At 41.1% G+C, this 18,859-nt stretch overlaps 1 gene segment (V, D, J or C); it reads right to left on the reverse strand.

Annotated features, from left to right (window-relative positions):
- Window positions 1-4,229: 4,229 nt before the first annotated feature.
- On the reverse strand, window positions 4,230-17,515 carry LOC144466971 (Ig lambda-3 chain C region-like; the record flags this gene model as incomplete). The annotated part of the segment is given in 2 exon segments: window positions 4,230-4,846; window positions 17,374-17,515. Coding segments are annotated over 2 exon segments (471 nt in total), but the record flags the coding sequence as incomplete, so codon positions are not given.
- Window positions 17,516-18,859: the final 1,344 nt, after the last annotated feature.

Below are 18,859 nucleotides of genomic sequence, written 5' to 3' on the forward strand. Positions count from 1 at the left end.
TATCAATCAAACCCTTTTTTCCGTACCCTCAAAAGAGAAGCAGAATCTTACATCAGGACTTTATATACCTCAAGCAATAGAAAAGCTGTGAAAACCCTAAATGTGTGCTCCAAGTTTATGGTTATATTATAGTGTTAATTTATTTTTGGTATAATTTTATTGCATATTTTTTTATATGTCTGTATCACAATTTGATTGTAACCCCTGGCATTGTCAATCTATCTCTTCGTTGTTCCTTATTCTCTCTTCTTCTGTTATGTTCTCTCATACCATCGTCTCTATGTTCACAAGGAAATGTGAAATAAAAATAATTTAAAAATAAAAAGGTTTGTGCTGCAGACTGAAGGCACTTCTAACACAGATTGTATAAGTGTGGCTAATAAAGATCATTTTCAATTGATGACATCCTTCAGAGGTACACTTTTTCCTTTTAATGATTCTTATTGAGAATGTGTAGGACATCTGTGGCAACAATCACATTCATTAGGTACAGGGCAATGCAAAGAAATTGCCAAAGCGAACAGCAGTATAGAAAATAAATGCAGGCATCTTAAAACCATCCAAACAACCAAAAACCCATTTAAAAAACCCCACTAACTTTAAGAAGCGGGAACAGGGAGCGCTCAGTGCTGACTCATCTCCAGGTTTTAGGACTCATTCCTGGGGCACTTTATGCATAACACATGCAAACAGTTTACTTTAAAGAAAGGTAAAGTGACATGTAAAGTAAAGTGACAGTGACCAGAGTGATGAGTTTAGAGCTCAGAGGCTCAACAGTCTTTCAGCCTGAGGCATGAAGCTGTCTCTGAGTCTGGTGGTGTGGGACCTTTATTTAGGTCACAGGGCCCCCAGCTGTAAAACAATGAATAAGCTAACACAGGCATGTCCAAAGTTTGGCCCGGGGGCCTATTGTGGCCCGCAGACCAATTTTAATCGGCCCTCGGCTTGACTTTCAAAATATACCATATGTGGCCCTTTACACAATAATGGTTAATCAAGCAAGATCACTTCACATTTTTACCCTTCACCTCACAATGAAAGGACTATGTAGACAGGCATCACGTAGTAATAGTTTATTAAAAGATAAAAATGGTTGCATTTGTCTCACTTTATTTCTTTCTTTTTTTTTTAAACCCATCTGATGCGAGAATCAGTTGGCCCCCCAGGTATTTTCATGTTGTTTTATCTGGCCCCCATTCAAAAAAGTTTGGACACCCCTGGCCTAACACAAAGCAGTAATCATAATATATATCTGAAGGCCGGGGGTGGCACATGCTGTAACAAGCAACCATGCAACACTGTCCTACATAATCATCAGCAAATGTAATGCAACTCTACGCGTGGTTTGTGCAAGTGGTGTTACCGTACCACAACTTGACAGCTGGGATTAGGCATGTCAATCATTCTACTGTCTCTCTCTTTCATCAGTCCCTCCAGGATGTTGAGTTGTTGCAATCACACCAGTTAACACAAATTCATCCAATTCCTGTTAGCCTTGCAGTTTTGTCCAGTCAGCGCAATTTTACCACAGTTTTATTTGTCTGAAATGGGTAGAATCTAATTTCATTGCAGAGCTGCGAGCGGTGTTTTGATTCGGTCAGCCCCTGCCTCTCATGAGACTACTGTTACACACACAGGGGCAGGGCTAATCATTAGCATCATACAGCTAACATTACCCAACAGTTATTAACAGGTTCAACTACAGAATCAACTACAGAAGCTATTTCAGTGTCAGTGTGAGATTGTCATCGGATGTTAGCTGCTCCCATTGTGTTAGCTCGTGCTAACCAGGCAGAGAGAGCAAGATGAGACCAGTTCAGTGAGATGCTACTTTAGCATTGCGTCGAACGGCAGCAACAACTGACCTGCGGTGATCGCAAGCAGCAACATTGCAACTAAATTGCAATATAGTTGCCTACAGAACACTGTAGGGACGGTTTCATTTCTTTCAAATGTATTAAAAAGTGGGAAACTAGACCGTAATATGAGTGTTGGGTAGGCTATACCATTGTTCATTGTTGTAGTTTTTGTACAGTGTTATTGTGCCATAAAAAATGTCATTTAAAAAAGTCATTAAAAATGTCATGTCATAGAGTTTAATTTTTCCTGTATGGCCTTCAGTCATTAGCTAGGTCACTAAAATGGCACTCAGTCACATAAACAAAACTCCGAGAACCTCTGATTTAAGACTTTTGTTTTAAAATGCTTTAAATTTAGCAGTTAATTGGCCCTGGGCAAATACAGTGGTGTTTAACCTTAAGGATTTATTGTCCATGTGGCACCCTGTCATAGTCTGGTGACCTGTCCAGGGTGTAGCCCGCCTCTCGCCCAAAGTCAGCTGGTAGGCTCCAGCACCCCCGCAATCCTTAACAGGATAAGCAGTTACGGAAAATGAATGAATGAATGAATGACTGTCCATGTGGTAAGGGATTGCTAGCCCTAAAAAGTGCAGTGTGTAGGATTCAGGGAGAAATGGTATAGAATTCATCATTACTGTGTTAATCACTTGAAATTAAGACTACTGGCTTTTTCGTTACCATAGGATGAGCCACACAGTGTGAGTCCTCTTCCACTTCGGTTGCCATGTTGTTCTACGGAAGCCTAGAACAGACGAATCAGAACCTGGCTCTAAATGGGGCAATTCACATTGATGCCTTTTTGCATTGGCCACCATAGCTCTTCAAAACCACTGGCACCAACAGAAGTTTCAGTTCTGCAACCTCACCAGTAGATGTCACAAAATCACACACACTGGACATTTAATAGCAAAGATGGCATTTGTTTCTCACATGATGTGACCTCACTGAGTCCACATGTGTCACAGCTGAAGCATCTGGATTCAAAGACTGTTGTCATGCTTATGAAAAGAGTGAAGGAATCTAATGGACAGCCAGCAGAGGGCAGCCTGCATCTATTAATGAGCACAAAGACTTTTGAGAAACTTTTCAAAGACAGAAACAGCAGAGAGATGAGGAACAGAGAGTCAAAAGTTTCTTCATGTTCTTCATCAGTCCACAGGGAGATGTAGCCTCTACTTCCTCCACCTCATCTCTCCCTCTCTGTTTCACATGGACAGGTGTGCCCAGATGTGTTTTGCATGACTTTAATGCATCACTGCTCCTCACAGTTTTAAGTTCTCATGTCACAGAGAGTCTGAACTGTTTTCATGCACTCACACTGAAAACTGCATCAGGATGATGTTGACAATAACTCTGCTTGTCATGTTGGGTTTTCTGAGTCAGGGTGAGAGGTTCTGAAAATGTGTCTGACATTGTGGCTTTGATTAATGTCTAATTTATTATATTCTAAACTGCTGATACTCAAGGTTTATATTTCATTTCTCATTTCAGAGTCTTCTGCCAACAATTTTCTGACTCAGACTGACAAATCCAAGTCTGTTAGTCTTGGGGGGACTGTGACCATCAGCGCCACAGGGAGTTCAGATATTGGTGCTGATCTCAGTTGGTACCTTCAGAAACCTGGACAGGCTCCCAAACTTCTTATATACAGTTCATCAACTCTCTTCTCAGGAACTCCGTCTCGATTCAGTGGCAGTAGATCTGGTTCTCGCTACACTTTAACCATCAGTGACTTTAAGGCTGAAGATGTTGGAGATTATTACTGTCTGGGTGACCATTACAACGGAACGTTCACTAAGTGATGTGATTGTCGTCGTACAAAAACCTACTTCGGTTTGACTGAAGTGAAAACGGTCTGCTGCAGGTGCAGAGGGTTGGTGAAGAGACTGTGATGAGGATAACTGGTCCAGTGAACACAACACAAGAGTCATCAAGCAGAACCACAATGAATCTAAATCAAACTGAAACAGACTCACAGACGCTCTTCCATATACAGTTTGAAACTTATATTCTTGTCACTTCATTCAGTCTCTTTATGAGGAAGCTGGGAAAGTTACATTCTGGTTGGACTATAGCCACTGATATCATGAAAATTTTTAACAGTGTCTCTACAGCCACATAAAAACCTCAAATCTCACAGTCCAAAAGGAAATATAGATTCTAATTTAATTACTCAACATGTCAAAATTTCACGATTTCATACTATACTATTATTACACTATATACTATTATAGTGTCACAAAGAAATAAAAATACAGCCATCTTCTGTACTAACAGGTATAGTATGATATCAGTTATGATCTTGCAATGATCAAGAAGGTATTTGTCATAATGAATATATCATAAAAGAAACACAAAGACACTGACTCATTATAATCCACAGTTTTATTTAATGATGGTTTAATGTTCATGCCACATTTGTGATGAATGAATAGTTTGTGTTGGAGTGAAACTAATAACATTCAGTTGAAGTTGAAAAGTAATGAAGATAAAGAAGAACATGCAGAAGATGAGTATTAGAAAGCAACATGCAGACTAAAACACTGAGCAGAGAGCTGTGAAAGTGCAGAAAGATGTGAAGAGAGGAGATGTGTAGCTTCATCAAGATGTGTATGAAAGAAGCAGCATCATTTCCAGACAGGAAGTGTTGCTGAAGCTCTACTCTGAGCAGCGGTCAGGGTCCAGGCTTTGAGTGACAGGGCTCTGTCCATTCAGACTGGCCTCACAGCTCACTGAGCCCACCTTCCTCCACTGGTCTGCAGGGAGGCTCAGGGTGCTGCTCCAGCTGTAGTGGCCGTCCCTCCCCAGGACCTCCAGGCTGTGTGACACCCCTGAGGAGCTGCTGCTGCTGCTGCCCCCCACCTTCCAGCCCAGCCTCCAGGCTGAGGGGAAGCCCCCGCTGGCCACACACACCAGTGTGGCACTGTCCTGCTGCAGCTCCTCTCTGGAGGGGGGGAGGACGCTCAGGGTGGGCCGCACCACACCCACTGGAGGAGACAGAGAGGGGGGAGGAGAGGGGGGAGAAAAGACAAAGGAATGAGAGTGAAGGCTTGGTAATAAAGAAAAATCACATCCTGCTCATTTCTTACATTTGATCAAATCAAACAGAATAACTTGTGCTGCTGTTGCACTCATAAATCACTCAGTATCAGACCATCAGCCACATGATTCAAGTGAGACTAAAAAGCTTGATTGATAATGATTATTGATGACATCTTCATATGTGTTTCATAATGTGTGACAGTGAATAACTCGTCCCTGTGATGATTTTCTTCTGTTGAAACTGACAGAGCTGAAACACTCATGTGAATACAGTTAAAACCTTTGTCATCTGTCTCTTTCACTTCTTTTTCACTACATGGAAAATGAATGAACCGTGAACACAAAGATAAACTGCATTTACTGAGAAAAACATCTTTGTGTTTAACAGAATCCACGTCAGATTATAATTCAATAAATTATTTGATATTTTTAACATAAATGAAGAAATTGTAACCACAAATGTAATTTTTGAGCATTCAGGGTCTGATTTGACTGTTGACTGTTACGTTTTAACGTTCTTTCCATTAGCGAAATATTCAATGTTACCATGAAAAATAATAATAAATGACTTATTTTGTGTAAATTAAAATGCAACTATTTGCAAGTTAATATTTATTTATTTGAAGTTTCTTCTCTGAGTGTGAGATCAGCTTCATAAAATTACAAAAATATTCATCAATAAAGAAACTAAATAAAATCAGAGTCTTGTGAAATATCTGACAAAAGTTGCATTTGTTATATATTATATGAAATAAAATCTCTGGTACTTACAGTCAACGACGAGTTTGGTTCCTCCACCAAAAGTCCACCACAGTGATACAAACTCATTAAGTGGCCGTACAAAAACTTCCTGCACTGTGAACAAGCATCTATCCACTGAAAATACTCTCTGATTTTTATAATTACAGAGAGAAAATTAAACTTAACTGAATCTGTCAAGCTTCTTTAATGATATGGAATGAAAATATTGTACAAAAAAAGATTATTTCTTGAGTTTTTCTTTACTTTTCTACACCTGACAGAGAAATGATTACAGTCTGTTTGTAAAAAAAAGTCATTTTTCTTCACAGTTTTATATCAGTTAATACATGGTCAAATACCCATGATGCATTTTAAATAATAATGATTTCAAACTAATATTAAAATGAATATAAACATATAATTTATCTCCATTAAACCCTGTGAGTAAATGAAAGGCAGACAAACAGACATATCATACCAAGCACAGTGAAGACAAACTTGTCCTTAAATCCTCAACTGCACTTGTAATATAAATCTTTTCTTCTTTTCCATTAAGATGATAGATGGTGTAAATCCAAGCAGTATTCCTCCTGATTTTGTGTCCCACGTTGCCTTGAGTGTGTTGAGAGCAGAGAAATGATTTCCATAGAGAGGAGGCTTTGCATGGTCAGCTGATCCTCCAGTGAAGTGAGAAGGTTTATAGTCCTGTGAGTTCATCACTGCAGGACTCAGATGTGTCAGTCAACACAGCAGAAAGCACAAGCACCATGACTCTCATCACCATCCTCATCTGGACGCTGGCCTGCTGCTGTTTCACAGGTTCATTCACTCAGCAACATTTCAAACATGATGTGCTGCCTTTTCTCTCATTGATTTCTGCTGATAAATGAATGATTTGTTTTTGTCTGCAGGATGCAGCGCTCAGGTGACTGTGACTCAGCCTCCAGTGGTGACATCTGCTCCAGGATCCACTGTCACTCTCACCTGTAAGACCAGCCAAGCTGTTTTCAGACACTCTAGTTATGGAGATTTAATGTCCTGGTATCAACAGAAATCTGGACAGCCTCCAAAGCTCCTAATATATTTGGTGAGCACACGTGAATCAGGAACACCAGCTCGGTTTAGTGGCAGTGGAAGCAGCTCTGACTTCACTTTGACCATCAGTGGAGTTCAGACTGAAGATGCAGCAGTTTATTACTGTCAGAGTTACCACAGTGGCTATGTGTTCACACAGTGATTTATGGTGGTACAAAAACCTCCCTCAGTCAGACTGCAGAGACACTGAGCTGTTACAGCAGGAAGCGACTGCAGCTGCTGAAGAGGAAGAGACTCTGACACAGACCACTGAACACAGAGCTGACAGTAACCTTCTGCCCAGGGGCCTCCAGTTGGACGATGTCTGAGCTCCTTACCCTATCTCTAAGACTGAGCCCAGCCACCCCACAGAGGAAACTCATTTCCGCCGCTTGTATCTGCAATCTCATTATTCAGTCACTACCCAGAGCTCATGACCATAGGTGAGGGTTGGGACGTAGATGGACCAGTAAATCGAAAGCCTCGCCTTCCGTCTCAGCTCCCTCTTCACCATGACAGACCAGCGCAGCGCCTGCATCACTGCAGAAGCCGCATCGACCCGCCGATCCATCTCACGCTCCATTCTACCCTCACTCGTGAAGAAGACCCTGAGACACTTGAACTCCCTCGCTTGAAGCAGTAACTCTCCCCTAACCCGGAGAGGACAATAGACCGGTTTCCGGCAGAGAACTATGGCCACAGACTTGAAAGTGCTGACTCTCATTCCAACTGCTTCACACTCAGCTGCAAAAGGCCCCAGTGCATGCTGGAAGTCACAGTGTGATGGAGCCAACAGAACCACATCATCTGCGAAAAGCAGAGATGCACTTCTGAGGTCCCCAAATCGGACCCCTTCTGACCTAAGAGCTGGTCCACTGTTCAAAGGCCAGGATGGAAACCGCATTGCTCCTCCTGATTCTGAGGTTCGACAATCGTGTGATACCCCAATAGCTGGAGCACATCCTCTGGTCCTCTTTTTTGAAGATGGGGACCACCACCCCGGTCTGCCACTCTGCAGGCAGAAGTAGTAAAGATAGGATGAGTTAAAACCTGAAGACAGAAAACTTAATTGGAGGAGATGACAAAGCAGATAACATTTTCTAGCATGTACGGAAGCCTGTAAGGCACTGCATTGTGTTTTCTCCACTGAAATGGTTCCTTGCAAACTGGGTCACAGCAGTCGGCACATTATGATGTTTTATGTACTATAGGGGCATCCAAGTGGACCCTGACTCCTGACTTCCCCTGAGTCCTCCTAAAGCATATGGATGAACAAACTGATGCACATGATCATTTTAAAGACCTGAGGATCAAATACAAAATCAGTCTCAGGTCAATATAAAGTTGTTGTGAACCTGGACAGCCAGCAGAGGGCAGCCTGCATCTATTTATGAGAAAGTTTCTCCATGTTCTTCATCAGTCCACAGGGAGATGTAGCCTCTACTTACTTGACTGAAGTGAAAACGGCCTGCTGCAGGTGCAGAGGGTTGGTGAAGAGACTGTGATGAGGATAACTGGTCCAGTGAACACAACACAAGAGTCATCAAGCAGAACCACAATGAATCTAAATCAAACTGAAACAGACTCACAGACGCTCTTCCATATACAGTTTGAAACTTATATTCTTGTCACTTCATTCAGTCTCTTTATGAGGAAGCTGGGAAAGTTACATTCTGGTTGGACTCACTGATATCAAAACATATTTAACAGTGTCTCTACTGACAGCTGCACAAAACATGAACAAAAAGAATCTATTCTGTGATTTTCAGTCCATTAACACAGAAAGGAAACTCAGTGGAAGTCTCCAAACCAGTTAATGTCTGAACACTGTCCACAGATTAAAAGTCCAGCAAACTTCATCATGTTATTTATCACTGCAACTGTTTTTATTCATAATGATTTTAGTCCCTCCATTAAATTTGTAACACAGTGATTGAAGCTGGTTAAGAAGTACAAAAACCTCCACCACACAACACTGAACACACATGTAGGAAAAATGAACTTAAACAGCTTTTAATCATTAGGTGATATTCATAAGATTCTAAAGTTTAACACATGAATATGGTATCAGTCGCAGCGGGCCTCAATAAATGTCAGTGTTTTGGAAAATTTGGATAAAATGTAAAAAAGTTGGGAAACTTAGTGACAGTTCTTCATCCAATGTCCATTTTCTTCTTTCTCATTATGGAAAATTTTCATAGAGACACTTTGCATGGTCAGCTGATCCTCCAGTGAAGTGAGAAGGTTTATAGTCCTGTGAGTTCAACACTGCAGGACTCAGATGTGTCAGTCAACACAGCAGAAAGCACAAGCACCATGACTCTCATCACCATCCTCATCTGGACGCTGGCCTGCTGCTGTTTCACAGGTTCATTCACTCAGCAACATTTCAAACATGATGTGCTGCCTTTTCTCTCATTGATTTCTGCTGATAAATGAATGATTTGTTTTTGTCTGCAGGATGCAGCGCTCAGGTGACTGTGACTCAGCCTCCAGTGGTGACATCTACTCCAGGATCCACTGTCACTCTCACCTGTAAGACCAGCCAAAATGTTGCAACTTGTAGTGGTGATCAGTGTATGTTCTGGTACCAACAAAAGTCTGGACAACCTCCAAAGCTCCTAATACAAAAAGCAAGCATCAGACGTTCAGGAACACCAGCTCGGTTTAGCGGCAGTGGAAGCAGCTCTGACTTCACTTTGACCATCAGTGGAGTTCAGACTGAAGATGCAGCAGTTTATTACTGTGAAAGTATTCACGTCTTCAACAGTGCCAATGTGTTCACACAGTGATTTGTCGTCGTACAAAAACCTCCCTCAGTCAGACTGCAGAGACACTGAGCTGTTACAGCAGGAAGCGACTGCAGCTGCTGAAGAGGAAGAGACTCTGACACAGACCACTGAACACAGAGCTGACAGTAACCTCACCAAGCACACACTACATATTCACATTAACAGATTGGCTTATTTTATACATTGCTGTGTACTTTCATTTTTTTTCCATGTCAAGAAGTTATGACAAGCAGCATCCCATAATGTTCATTTTCCACTGAGGCATATCATCAGAATTTATAAAGTGTAAAATGTAACCTGGAATCCAAATATACATAAACATGTTATTTTTCCATTTTACAAAATAGATTAAACATTTTCAGAAATATACATTGTGCCTACTTGCTGACAGACACCACTCTCACATCTGTCCATTAAATATGAAGCTAGCCAGCAACAGTTTAGCTTAGCTTAGCATAAAGACTTGAAACAGAGGTAAACAGCTAGCCTGGTTCTGTCTAGCGTTAACTAAAACCACCTCCCAGCTCCTCTAAAGCTCACCAGTTAAAATGTAATATGTTTGTTTAACCATCACAAATAACAGAGAAGAAAATCAGCTTGTTGTGGTTTTACAGGAGTACATACTGGAAACAATGGGTTCATTAGGAAATCCTCACTCCAAGTGCTGGAGTGCACTCTGGCACAAACTGGACCATCTGTAAAGTTGGAGCGCTGTTAGAAAGTAGCGCTCGGTTATTCAGAACACCACACTCTCGGAGCAGCAGAGCGTACTCTGGGCGCTCTGTCTGGGGAAACGGAGCAGCAGAGCAACAAGTCATTAACTTAATGGTTTGTAACTCATGTAGAAGAACAACTCTCTGTTTCTTCCAACAACAGCGCTCTCATTTTATAGTCGAGCGTCAGATTGTATTTCTGAACACACAGGTAACCAGTGGAGACTTTGTTTTCTTTGCACAGATCAAATAAACCAGAAATCAAATAGGCTCGTGAGTTTTGGAGGAGCTGATTGGCTGATCTTCTTGTCAAAGGACAGGCACCCTTTTCCCCTGCTTCCAGTCTGTATGCTAAGCTAAGCTAACTGGCTTCAGCTTTATATTAACCATATGATATGAGAGTCTCATCATGAAGTTGAATGAGTCTGTTTCCTGCAATACTAAACTCAAGTGCCGGCCCTTGACTTTTGGGGGCCCTAAGTGGACTTTGTGGGCCCCTCCTCAGAGTAAGCTGTTGCCACTTCACATGGCACTAAACCAGCTCATGTGAACTGTAGTCTAAGCACGTATTATTACAAATAAGCATGTAAAGACTAAAGTGGGACCTATTAGCAGCAACAGTATCTTTACAGTAAATACAGTGTTTGTCTATTTGTCCCTGAACCCCATGAATGGTCCATCTCAGGCCTTTTGCTCGACCCGGTGAGTTTGATGCTGCTCTGCATTTGGGTTATGTTTTTTTAAATGTAATTCATTTATGTAATAGTTTGTAAAAGGTTATATTAACAGCAAAACAGTGCAGTCTCCCACCTGCCCATTTTAATGTGTATTTGTCTTTCAGGCTGAACTCTGACCAAGGAAGGGAGGACTGGGGTCTGTCCAAGCTGTGGCCTAGCTCCCAAAGCATCCACTCCTATTGTACAGTTGAGTGTTGTTGTGTTTTCACATTGCACTTTACTTTGAGTCTTGCTTGTCTCTCTTTGTGTCTGTAACCTTTCTTTTTGCATTGGCCTGAGTGGGTCTTCCCCTAAAATTTCCCCCTGGGCTGGCAGACAGCAACCCTTCCCCCTGACTATGTCCTCAACTTACACAGCCATTTTTGGAATATATTTGGGTTTTAGCTTTTTTTTCTAGGAGTGTCACATATGTGTTACTAATTGGAAACCTTGTGTCTACTTTCCCTTCAAGGCAAATTGGTAAAAATGACTGAAACGGTCCCAGTGCTCAGCCTCTGGTCACATTGCCAGGGAACGTGATGAGAAAGATCAGTTGGGGTGATGAGCTGAAACACTGAGCAGCCCGAAATACACTGAGGTCAGACAGGTTAACATCACATTATCGTGCAACACCTGAATCAGGTTAAGAGACATACATGACTATGAAAGGAATGAAGACACTCCAACAATCAAATTGTGTCAGATCATAGTGAGTTCAGTGTTGATCCAATGTGCCAGCAGGGGGTGTTATAGACCTGTTAATGAAGACGTCATGTGAGACTATGAAGAAATAAGAGTTTTTGATGAAGAGAAGAACCATAAAAACAGCACAAAGTCAGACTTTTTGAGATGGGCTTTCAACGGACGAATAATCCTCAAGATGATGAACTGTTGCAGTGTAGCAGTTGATACATGGTAAAATGCCCACGTTGCCTTGAGTGTGTTGAGAGCAGAGAAATGATTTCCATAGAGAGGAGGCTTTGCATGGTCAGCTGATCCTCCAGTGAAGTGAGAAGGTTTATAGTCCTGTGAGTTCAACACTGCAGGACTCAGATGTGTCAGTCAACACAGCAGAAAGCACAAGCACCATGACTCTCATCACCATCCTCATCTGGACGCTGGCCTGCTGCTGTTTCACAGGTTCATTCACTCAGCAACATTTCAAACATGATGTGCTGCCTTTTCTCTCATTGATTTCTGCTGATAAATGAATGATTTGTTTTTGTCTGCAGGATGCAGCGCTCAGGTGACTGTGACTCAGCCTCCAGTGGTGACATTTACTCCAGGATCCACTGTCACTCTCACCTGTAAGACCAGCCAAGATGTTTACAGAGGCTCTACTTATGGAGATTATTTGCACTGGTACCAACAGAAATCTGGACAGCCTCCAAAGCTCCTAATAAAATTGGTGAGCACACGTGAATCAGGAACACCAGCTCGGTTTAGTGGCAGTGGAAGCAGCTCTGACTTCACTTTGACCATCAGTGGAGTTCAGACTGAAGATGCAGCAGTTTATTACTGTCAGAGTTACCACTACATCAACAGTGCTGATGTGTTCACACAGTGATTTTTCGTCGTACAAAAACCTCCCTCAGTCAGACTGCAGAGACACTGAGCTGTTACAGCAGGAAGCGACTGCAGCTGCTGAAGAGGAAGAGACTCTGACACAGACCACTGAACACAGAGCTGACAGTAACCTCACCAAGCACACACTACACACTAACACTAATTCATTGTCACATATTATATGTTCTTGTGAACTTTTGTTTCTATTCCATGTCAAAAATGTATGAACCAGCATCATGTTATGTCCATTTTACACAGACAGTAGTAAAATTACAATTCATAAGACACCTGCAACTTTACCTACTTTAACTAAGCTTTATATTCACCATATGATATGAGAGTGGTATTGATTCTGATGGAAGAATAAAGGTGTAGCACACTCTGGCTCCATATGTATTTCTCTTTGACAGGAAGTATTCCATTTTCTCATGACCTCCATCATTGGATTGAGAAGGTAACAATCACTGCAAGAGGAGGTCATTTGGATGTTTTACTTTCCAGGAGGGAACATGATTGGATCCACTGTCTAAGAACTCTGTTACCCAAATGGACTTATTATGAATTATGACTTGAAATGTTTTCTGTATGTTCCTTGACTTACTGGATATTTAGATAAAGTTGTTTCTGACGTTCAGTTAGAGCTGATGTCTAAACTTTTGCCATTTGTGTTTTAGAAATCAACTTAATACTTGTGTATTTTAACATTTTTAAATGTAGTGTAGCTAAAAAACTGTTTTGTTCAAAGGTTTTGATTTGTTGAGGGCCTCTTGATTGTTTTGTGCTCAACCTAATGGTGTCATATGATGATCTAATCACTATCAGCTGTGTGTCCAGGGTGTGACCTATATAACCAATCAGTGTGCTTGTGTGTGAGTGTGATTGTTGGTCTTGACAAAGCCTGAGAGCTGAAGTGTCATCTGAATGAAAGAGAAATGCATATGGAGCCAGAGTGTGTGACACTTGTTTTCAACCTGCAGGTCTTCTACCAGTGATCAGAACCTCACTACAACCTTTGGTGTGCGTTACGTTTCATCTTTATGTTGTGATGTTGATCTTTTCATTTATTTATATCCTTTTTTGAAAGGAGAGACGTGCTGGTGTTGCTGTGATGTGTAGAGAGAAAGATCAGGTAGCTGGGATGATCAACTGAAACACTGAGCGGGCCCCAAATATGCTGAGGTCAGATGGGTTTACATCACATTATTCTAAACGCAACACCTGGATCATCAGTGACATGAAATTATTGAAGAAATTCAAAGTCAATCAATGTTTGTGGCACGTCAGTGAGATCAGTTGATACAGTTTGCCAGCAGGGGGTGCTATAGACCTGTTAAAGGAGACAGAGTCATGTGATACTGTAAAGAAATGAAAAGGAGATTGTTTATGATGAAGAGAAGAACCATTATAAAATAAAGTCACACTTGTCTAAGTGGGCTGCGAACGACCAAATGATCTTCAAGATGATGAACTGTTTCTCCAACTCACCTCTGCTTTTTCTGTTTCACAAGGACAGCTGTGTGTTTGCCTTCTGACAACACCTGACTGACAAACAGTTACAGTCTGTTTGTAACACAGTTACTTTTTTACACAGGTTTTTCGCAGGAATACATGGTCAAATACAAATGATGCATTTTAAATAATAATGATTTCAAACTAATATTAAAATGAATATAAACATATAATTTCTCTGCATTAAACCCTGTGAGTAAATGAAAGGCAGACAAACAGACATATCATACCAAGCACAGTGAACACAAACTTGTCCTTAAATCCTCAACTGCACTTGTGATATAAATCTTTTCTTCTTTTCCATTAAGATGATAGATGGTGTAAATCCAAGCAGTATTCCTCCTGATTTTGTGTCCCACGTTGCCTTGAGTGTGTTGAGAGCAGAGAAATGATTTCCATAGAGAGGAGGCTTTGCATGGTCAGCTGATCCTCCAGTGAAGTGAGAAGGTTTATAGTCCTGTGAGTTCAACACTGCAGGACTCAGATGTGTCAGTCAACACAGCAGAAAGCACAAGCACCATGACTCTCATCACCATCCTCATCTGGACGCTGGCCTGCTGCTGTTTCACAGGTTCATTCACTCAGCAACATTTCAAACATGATGTGCTGCCTTTTCTCTCATTGATTTCTGCTGATAAATGAATGATTTGTTTTTGTCTGCAGGATGCAGCGCTCAGGTGACTGTGACTCAGCCTCCAGTGGTGACATTTACTCCAGGATCCACTGTCACTCTCACCTGTAAGACCAGCCAAGCTGTTTACAGACACTCTAGTTATGGAGATTGTATGTTCTGGTATCAACAGAAATCTGGACAGCCTCCAAAGCTCCTGATAACATTTGTGAGCACACGTGAATCAGGAACACCAGCTCGGTTTAGTGGCAGTGGAAGCAGCTCTGACTTCACTTTGACCATCAGTGGAGTTCAGACTGAAGATGCAGCAGTTTATTACTGTCAGAGTTACCACAGTGGTGATGTGTTCACACAGTGATTTATGGTGGTACAAAAACCTCCCTCAGTCAGACTGCAGAGACACTGAGCTGTTACAGCAGGAAGCGACTGCAGCTGCTGAAGAGGAAGAGACTCTGACACAGACCACTGAACACAGAGCTGACAGTAACCTCACCAAGCATGTCGTTGCTGTGTTATCACACTAAACTTGGTTCAGAACAATCAAGCCTTCGGTTGCAACAGGGTGTTTTTGCCCAAATTCACAACATCATGATTTTTTGAATAACAGTTTTCATCTGAAACCATTTACCCCAAAGCCAGTGACAACTTTGTTCTTATTTCTCGGCCCAAAGGATTTTGCTTTTGATTCTCAGGCCATCGTGTTTAGAGGAGCTACATGCTATTTTTGGGCGTTGGGCCCAAACTAACAAGCTCCTGAATATTCCTGTTAACTCTATCTCATAAACTTTTCCCAGTTCTTGTTATGATTTCACCAGCTGCTGCTGTAATCCTGACAGAAATGTTGGTACTCAGGGGCTTTGTTGCTGTTCTTCCAGCTCTTTACAAATTCAAACATGAATCAACCAAACACAGTAAAAAGGACTCATTTGGACAGTCCTCATGTATGAAGAGTTTGTTATATACAAAATGATTATTATATTATCATATTACTAGGATAACTTGATCATTTCTTTGCTGTACAGCTTTAATATTATAACACTATACCTGTCTAACCTTTCTCAGTAGAATATTTCTGACTCATGTTCTTAACAGTGATGTTGAAGTCAGTCAGCCAAACATAACTACGACTACAAGTCTTATGCTGCTGTGATTTTCTTGATAATAATGTTCTTTATTTCTTTAGATTAAAGTGTTGATGCTTTTTTCTATTATTTCAGTGCATGTTTTACTTTAATAATAGATTTCTATACTTTTCCCCAGCAAAAGGTTTCAATGTCGTTTTTGTTCCTCCATGAAAGAAGCAGCAGCAGATATTTAACCAAACCCAGCAATGATTCATTTTAACTTCATCCACACTTAAGAAATGAAAGAACAAAAAAGGACCACCAGACATAAGTGCATGAAATATTTATTTCTGTTTCAAAACCTCAAAGACGACAGCATGTGACTGTAACAATGTATAAATGTTCAAATAAAGACATGAAGTCACATAAAAGCAGAATGGCAGCAGATCACATGTTAATTACAGCAGGTTGGATTTGTTTGTAAAAGCAGAATTTGACTGAGCAGAGACTCTGTTGTTTCTCTACTCTGAGCAGCGGTCAGGGTCCAGGCTTTGAGTGACAGGGCTCTGCCCATTCAGACTGGCCTCACAGCTCACTGAGCCCGCCTTCCTCCACTGGTCTGCAGGGAGGCTCAGGGTGCTGCTCCAGCTGTAGTGGCCGTCCCTCCCCAGGACCTCCAGGCTGTGTGACACCCCTGAGGAGCTGCTGCAGCCCCCCACCTTCCAGCCCAGCCTCCAGGCTGAGGGGAAGCCCCCGCTGGCCACACACACCAGTGTAGCACTGTCCTGCTGCAGCTCCTCTCTGGAGGGGGGGAGGACGGTCAGGGTGGGCCGCACCACACCCACTGGAGGAGACAGAGAGGGGGGAGGAGAGGGGGGAGAAAAGACAAAGGAATGAGAGTGAAGGCTTGGTAATAAAGAAAAATCACATCCTGCTCATTTCTTACATTTGATCAAATCAAACAGAATAACTTGTGCTGCTGTTGCACTCATAAATCACTCAGTATCAGACCATCAGCCACATGATTCAAGTGAGACTAAAAAGCTTGATTGATAATGATTATTGATGACATCTTCATATGTGTTTCATAATGTGTGACAGTGAATAACTCGTCCCTGTGATGATTTTCTTCTGTTGAAACTGACAGAGCTGAAACACTCATGTGAATACAGTTAAAACCTTTGTCATCTGTCTCTTTCACTTCCTTTTCACTACATAGAAAATGACTGAACCGTGAACACAAAGATAAACTGCATTTACTGAGAAAAACATCTCTGTGTTTAACAGAATCCACATCGGATTATAATTCAGTTTTTAGAAATATAATTTCCAAATTAATGAATAAAAAAAACCCTAGTAATTTCATTTTTTGAGGGTTCAAGTTCTGATTTGAACAACTGTTACTGTTAAACATTTTTTAGAGACAAAAAATTCGATGTCAATATGAAAGAAATAAGAAAATTGTCATTTCATGGTTTTTCTTTTTAAATTCAAAGAAAATGCTGAGATAATTTTGGTTTCTACAATTTCTCATCAGATTGATCAAATAACAAAAAAATATCATCAGCGTACAAACACTAAATTTGATAAGAGTCTCATTCAATACTTGAAAATAGTTCTGTCGGCTATATATTGAATTAAATGAAATAAAATCTCTGGTACTTACAGTCAACGATGAGTTTGGTTCCTCCACCAAAAGTCCACCACAGTGATACAAACTCATTAAGTGGCCGTACAAAAACCTCCTGCACTGTGAACAAGCATCTATCCACTGAAAATACTCTCTGATTTTTATAATTAAATTGAGAAAATCATATTATAATAAATCTACAAAGTGTTTCTAATGACATGGAATGAAAATATTGTATAAATAAAGATTATTTCTTGAGTTTTTCTTTACTTTTCTACACCTGACAGAGAAATGATTACAGTCTGTTTGTAATAAAAGTCATTTTTCTTCACAGTTTTATATCAGTTAATACATGGTCAAATACCCATGATGCATTTTAAATAATAATGATTTCAAACTAATATTAAAATGAATATAAACATATAATTTATCTGCATTAAACCCTGTGAGTAAATGAAAGGCAGACAAACAGACATATCATACCAAGCACAGTGAACACAAACTTGTCCTTAAATCCTCAACTGCACTTGTAATATAAATCTTTTCTTCTTTTCCATTAAGATGATAGATGGTGTAAATCCAAGCAGTATTCCTCCTGATTTTGTGTCCCACGTTGCCTTGAGTGTGTTGAGAGCAGAGAAATGATTTCCATAGAGAGGAGGCTTTGCATGGTCAGCTGATCCTCCAGTGAAGTGAGAAGGTTTATAGTCCTGTGAGTTCAACACTGCAGGACTCAGATGTGTCAGTCAACACAGCAGAAAGCACAAGCACCATGACTCTCATCACCATCCTCATCTGGACGCTGGCCTGCTGCTGTTTCACAGGTTCATTCACTCAGCAACATTTCAAACATGATGTGCTGCCTTTTCTCTCATTGATTTCTGCTGATAAATGAATGATTTGTTTTTGTCTGCAGGATGCAGCGCTCAGGTGACTGTGACTCAGCCTCCACTGGTGACATCTGCTCCAGGATCCACTGTCACTCTCACCTGTAAGACCAGCCAAGCTGTTTATACAGATAGTCATGGAGGTCGGATGTCTTGGTACCAACAGAAATCTGGACAGCCTCCAAAGCTCCTAATAAAATTGGTGAGCACACGTGAATCAGGAACACCAGCTCGGTTTAGTGGCAGTGGAAGCAGCTCTGACTTCACTTTGACCATCAGTGGAGTTCAGACTGAAGATGCAGCAGTTTATTACTGTCAGAGTTACCACTACATCAACAGTGCTGCTGTGTTCACACAGTGATTTATGGTGGTACAAAAACCTCCCTCAGTCAGACTGCAGAGACACTGAGCTGTTACAGCAGGAAGCGACTGCAGCTGCTGAAGAGGAAGAGACTCTGACACAGACCACTGAACACAGAGCTGACAGTAACCTCACCAAGCACAAGCCTCAATGTGATCTTTGTTTCCAAGATCAAAGTATTATTTTTACAATTTACAGTTTGGAGCAGTGACTTCTTCTTCTCTAGTTTTCCTTGCAGCATTATCACCCTGACTTTGGTTCAGAGTGATCAGGC

The sequence above is a fragment of the Epinephelus lanceolatus genome, chromosome 15 (genome assembly GCF_041903045.1).
Source record: "Epinephelus lanceolatus isolate andai-2023 chromosome 15, ASM4190304v1, whole genome shotgun sequence".
Lineage (NCBI taxonomy): Eukaryota > Metazoa > Chordata > Actinopteri > Perciformes > Serranidae > Epinephelus > Epinephelus lanceolatus.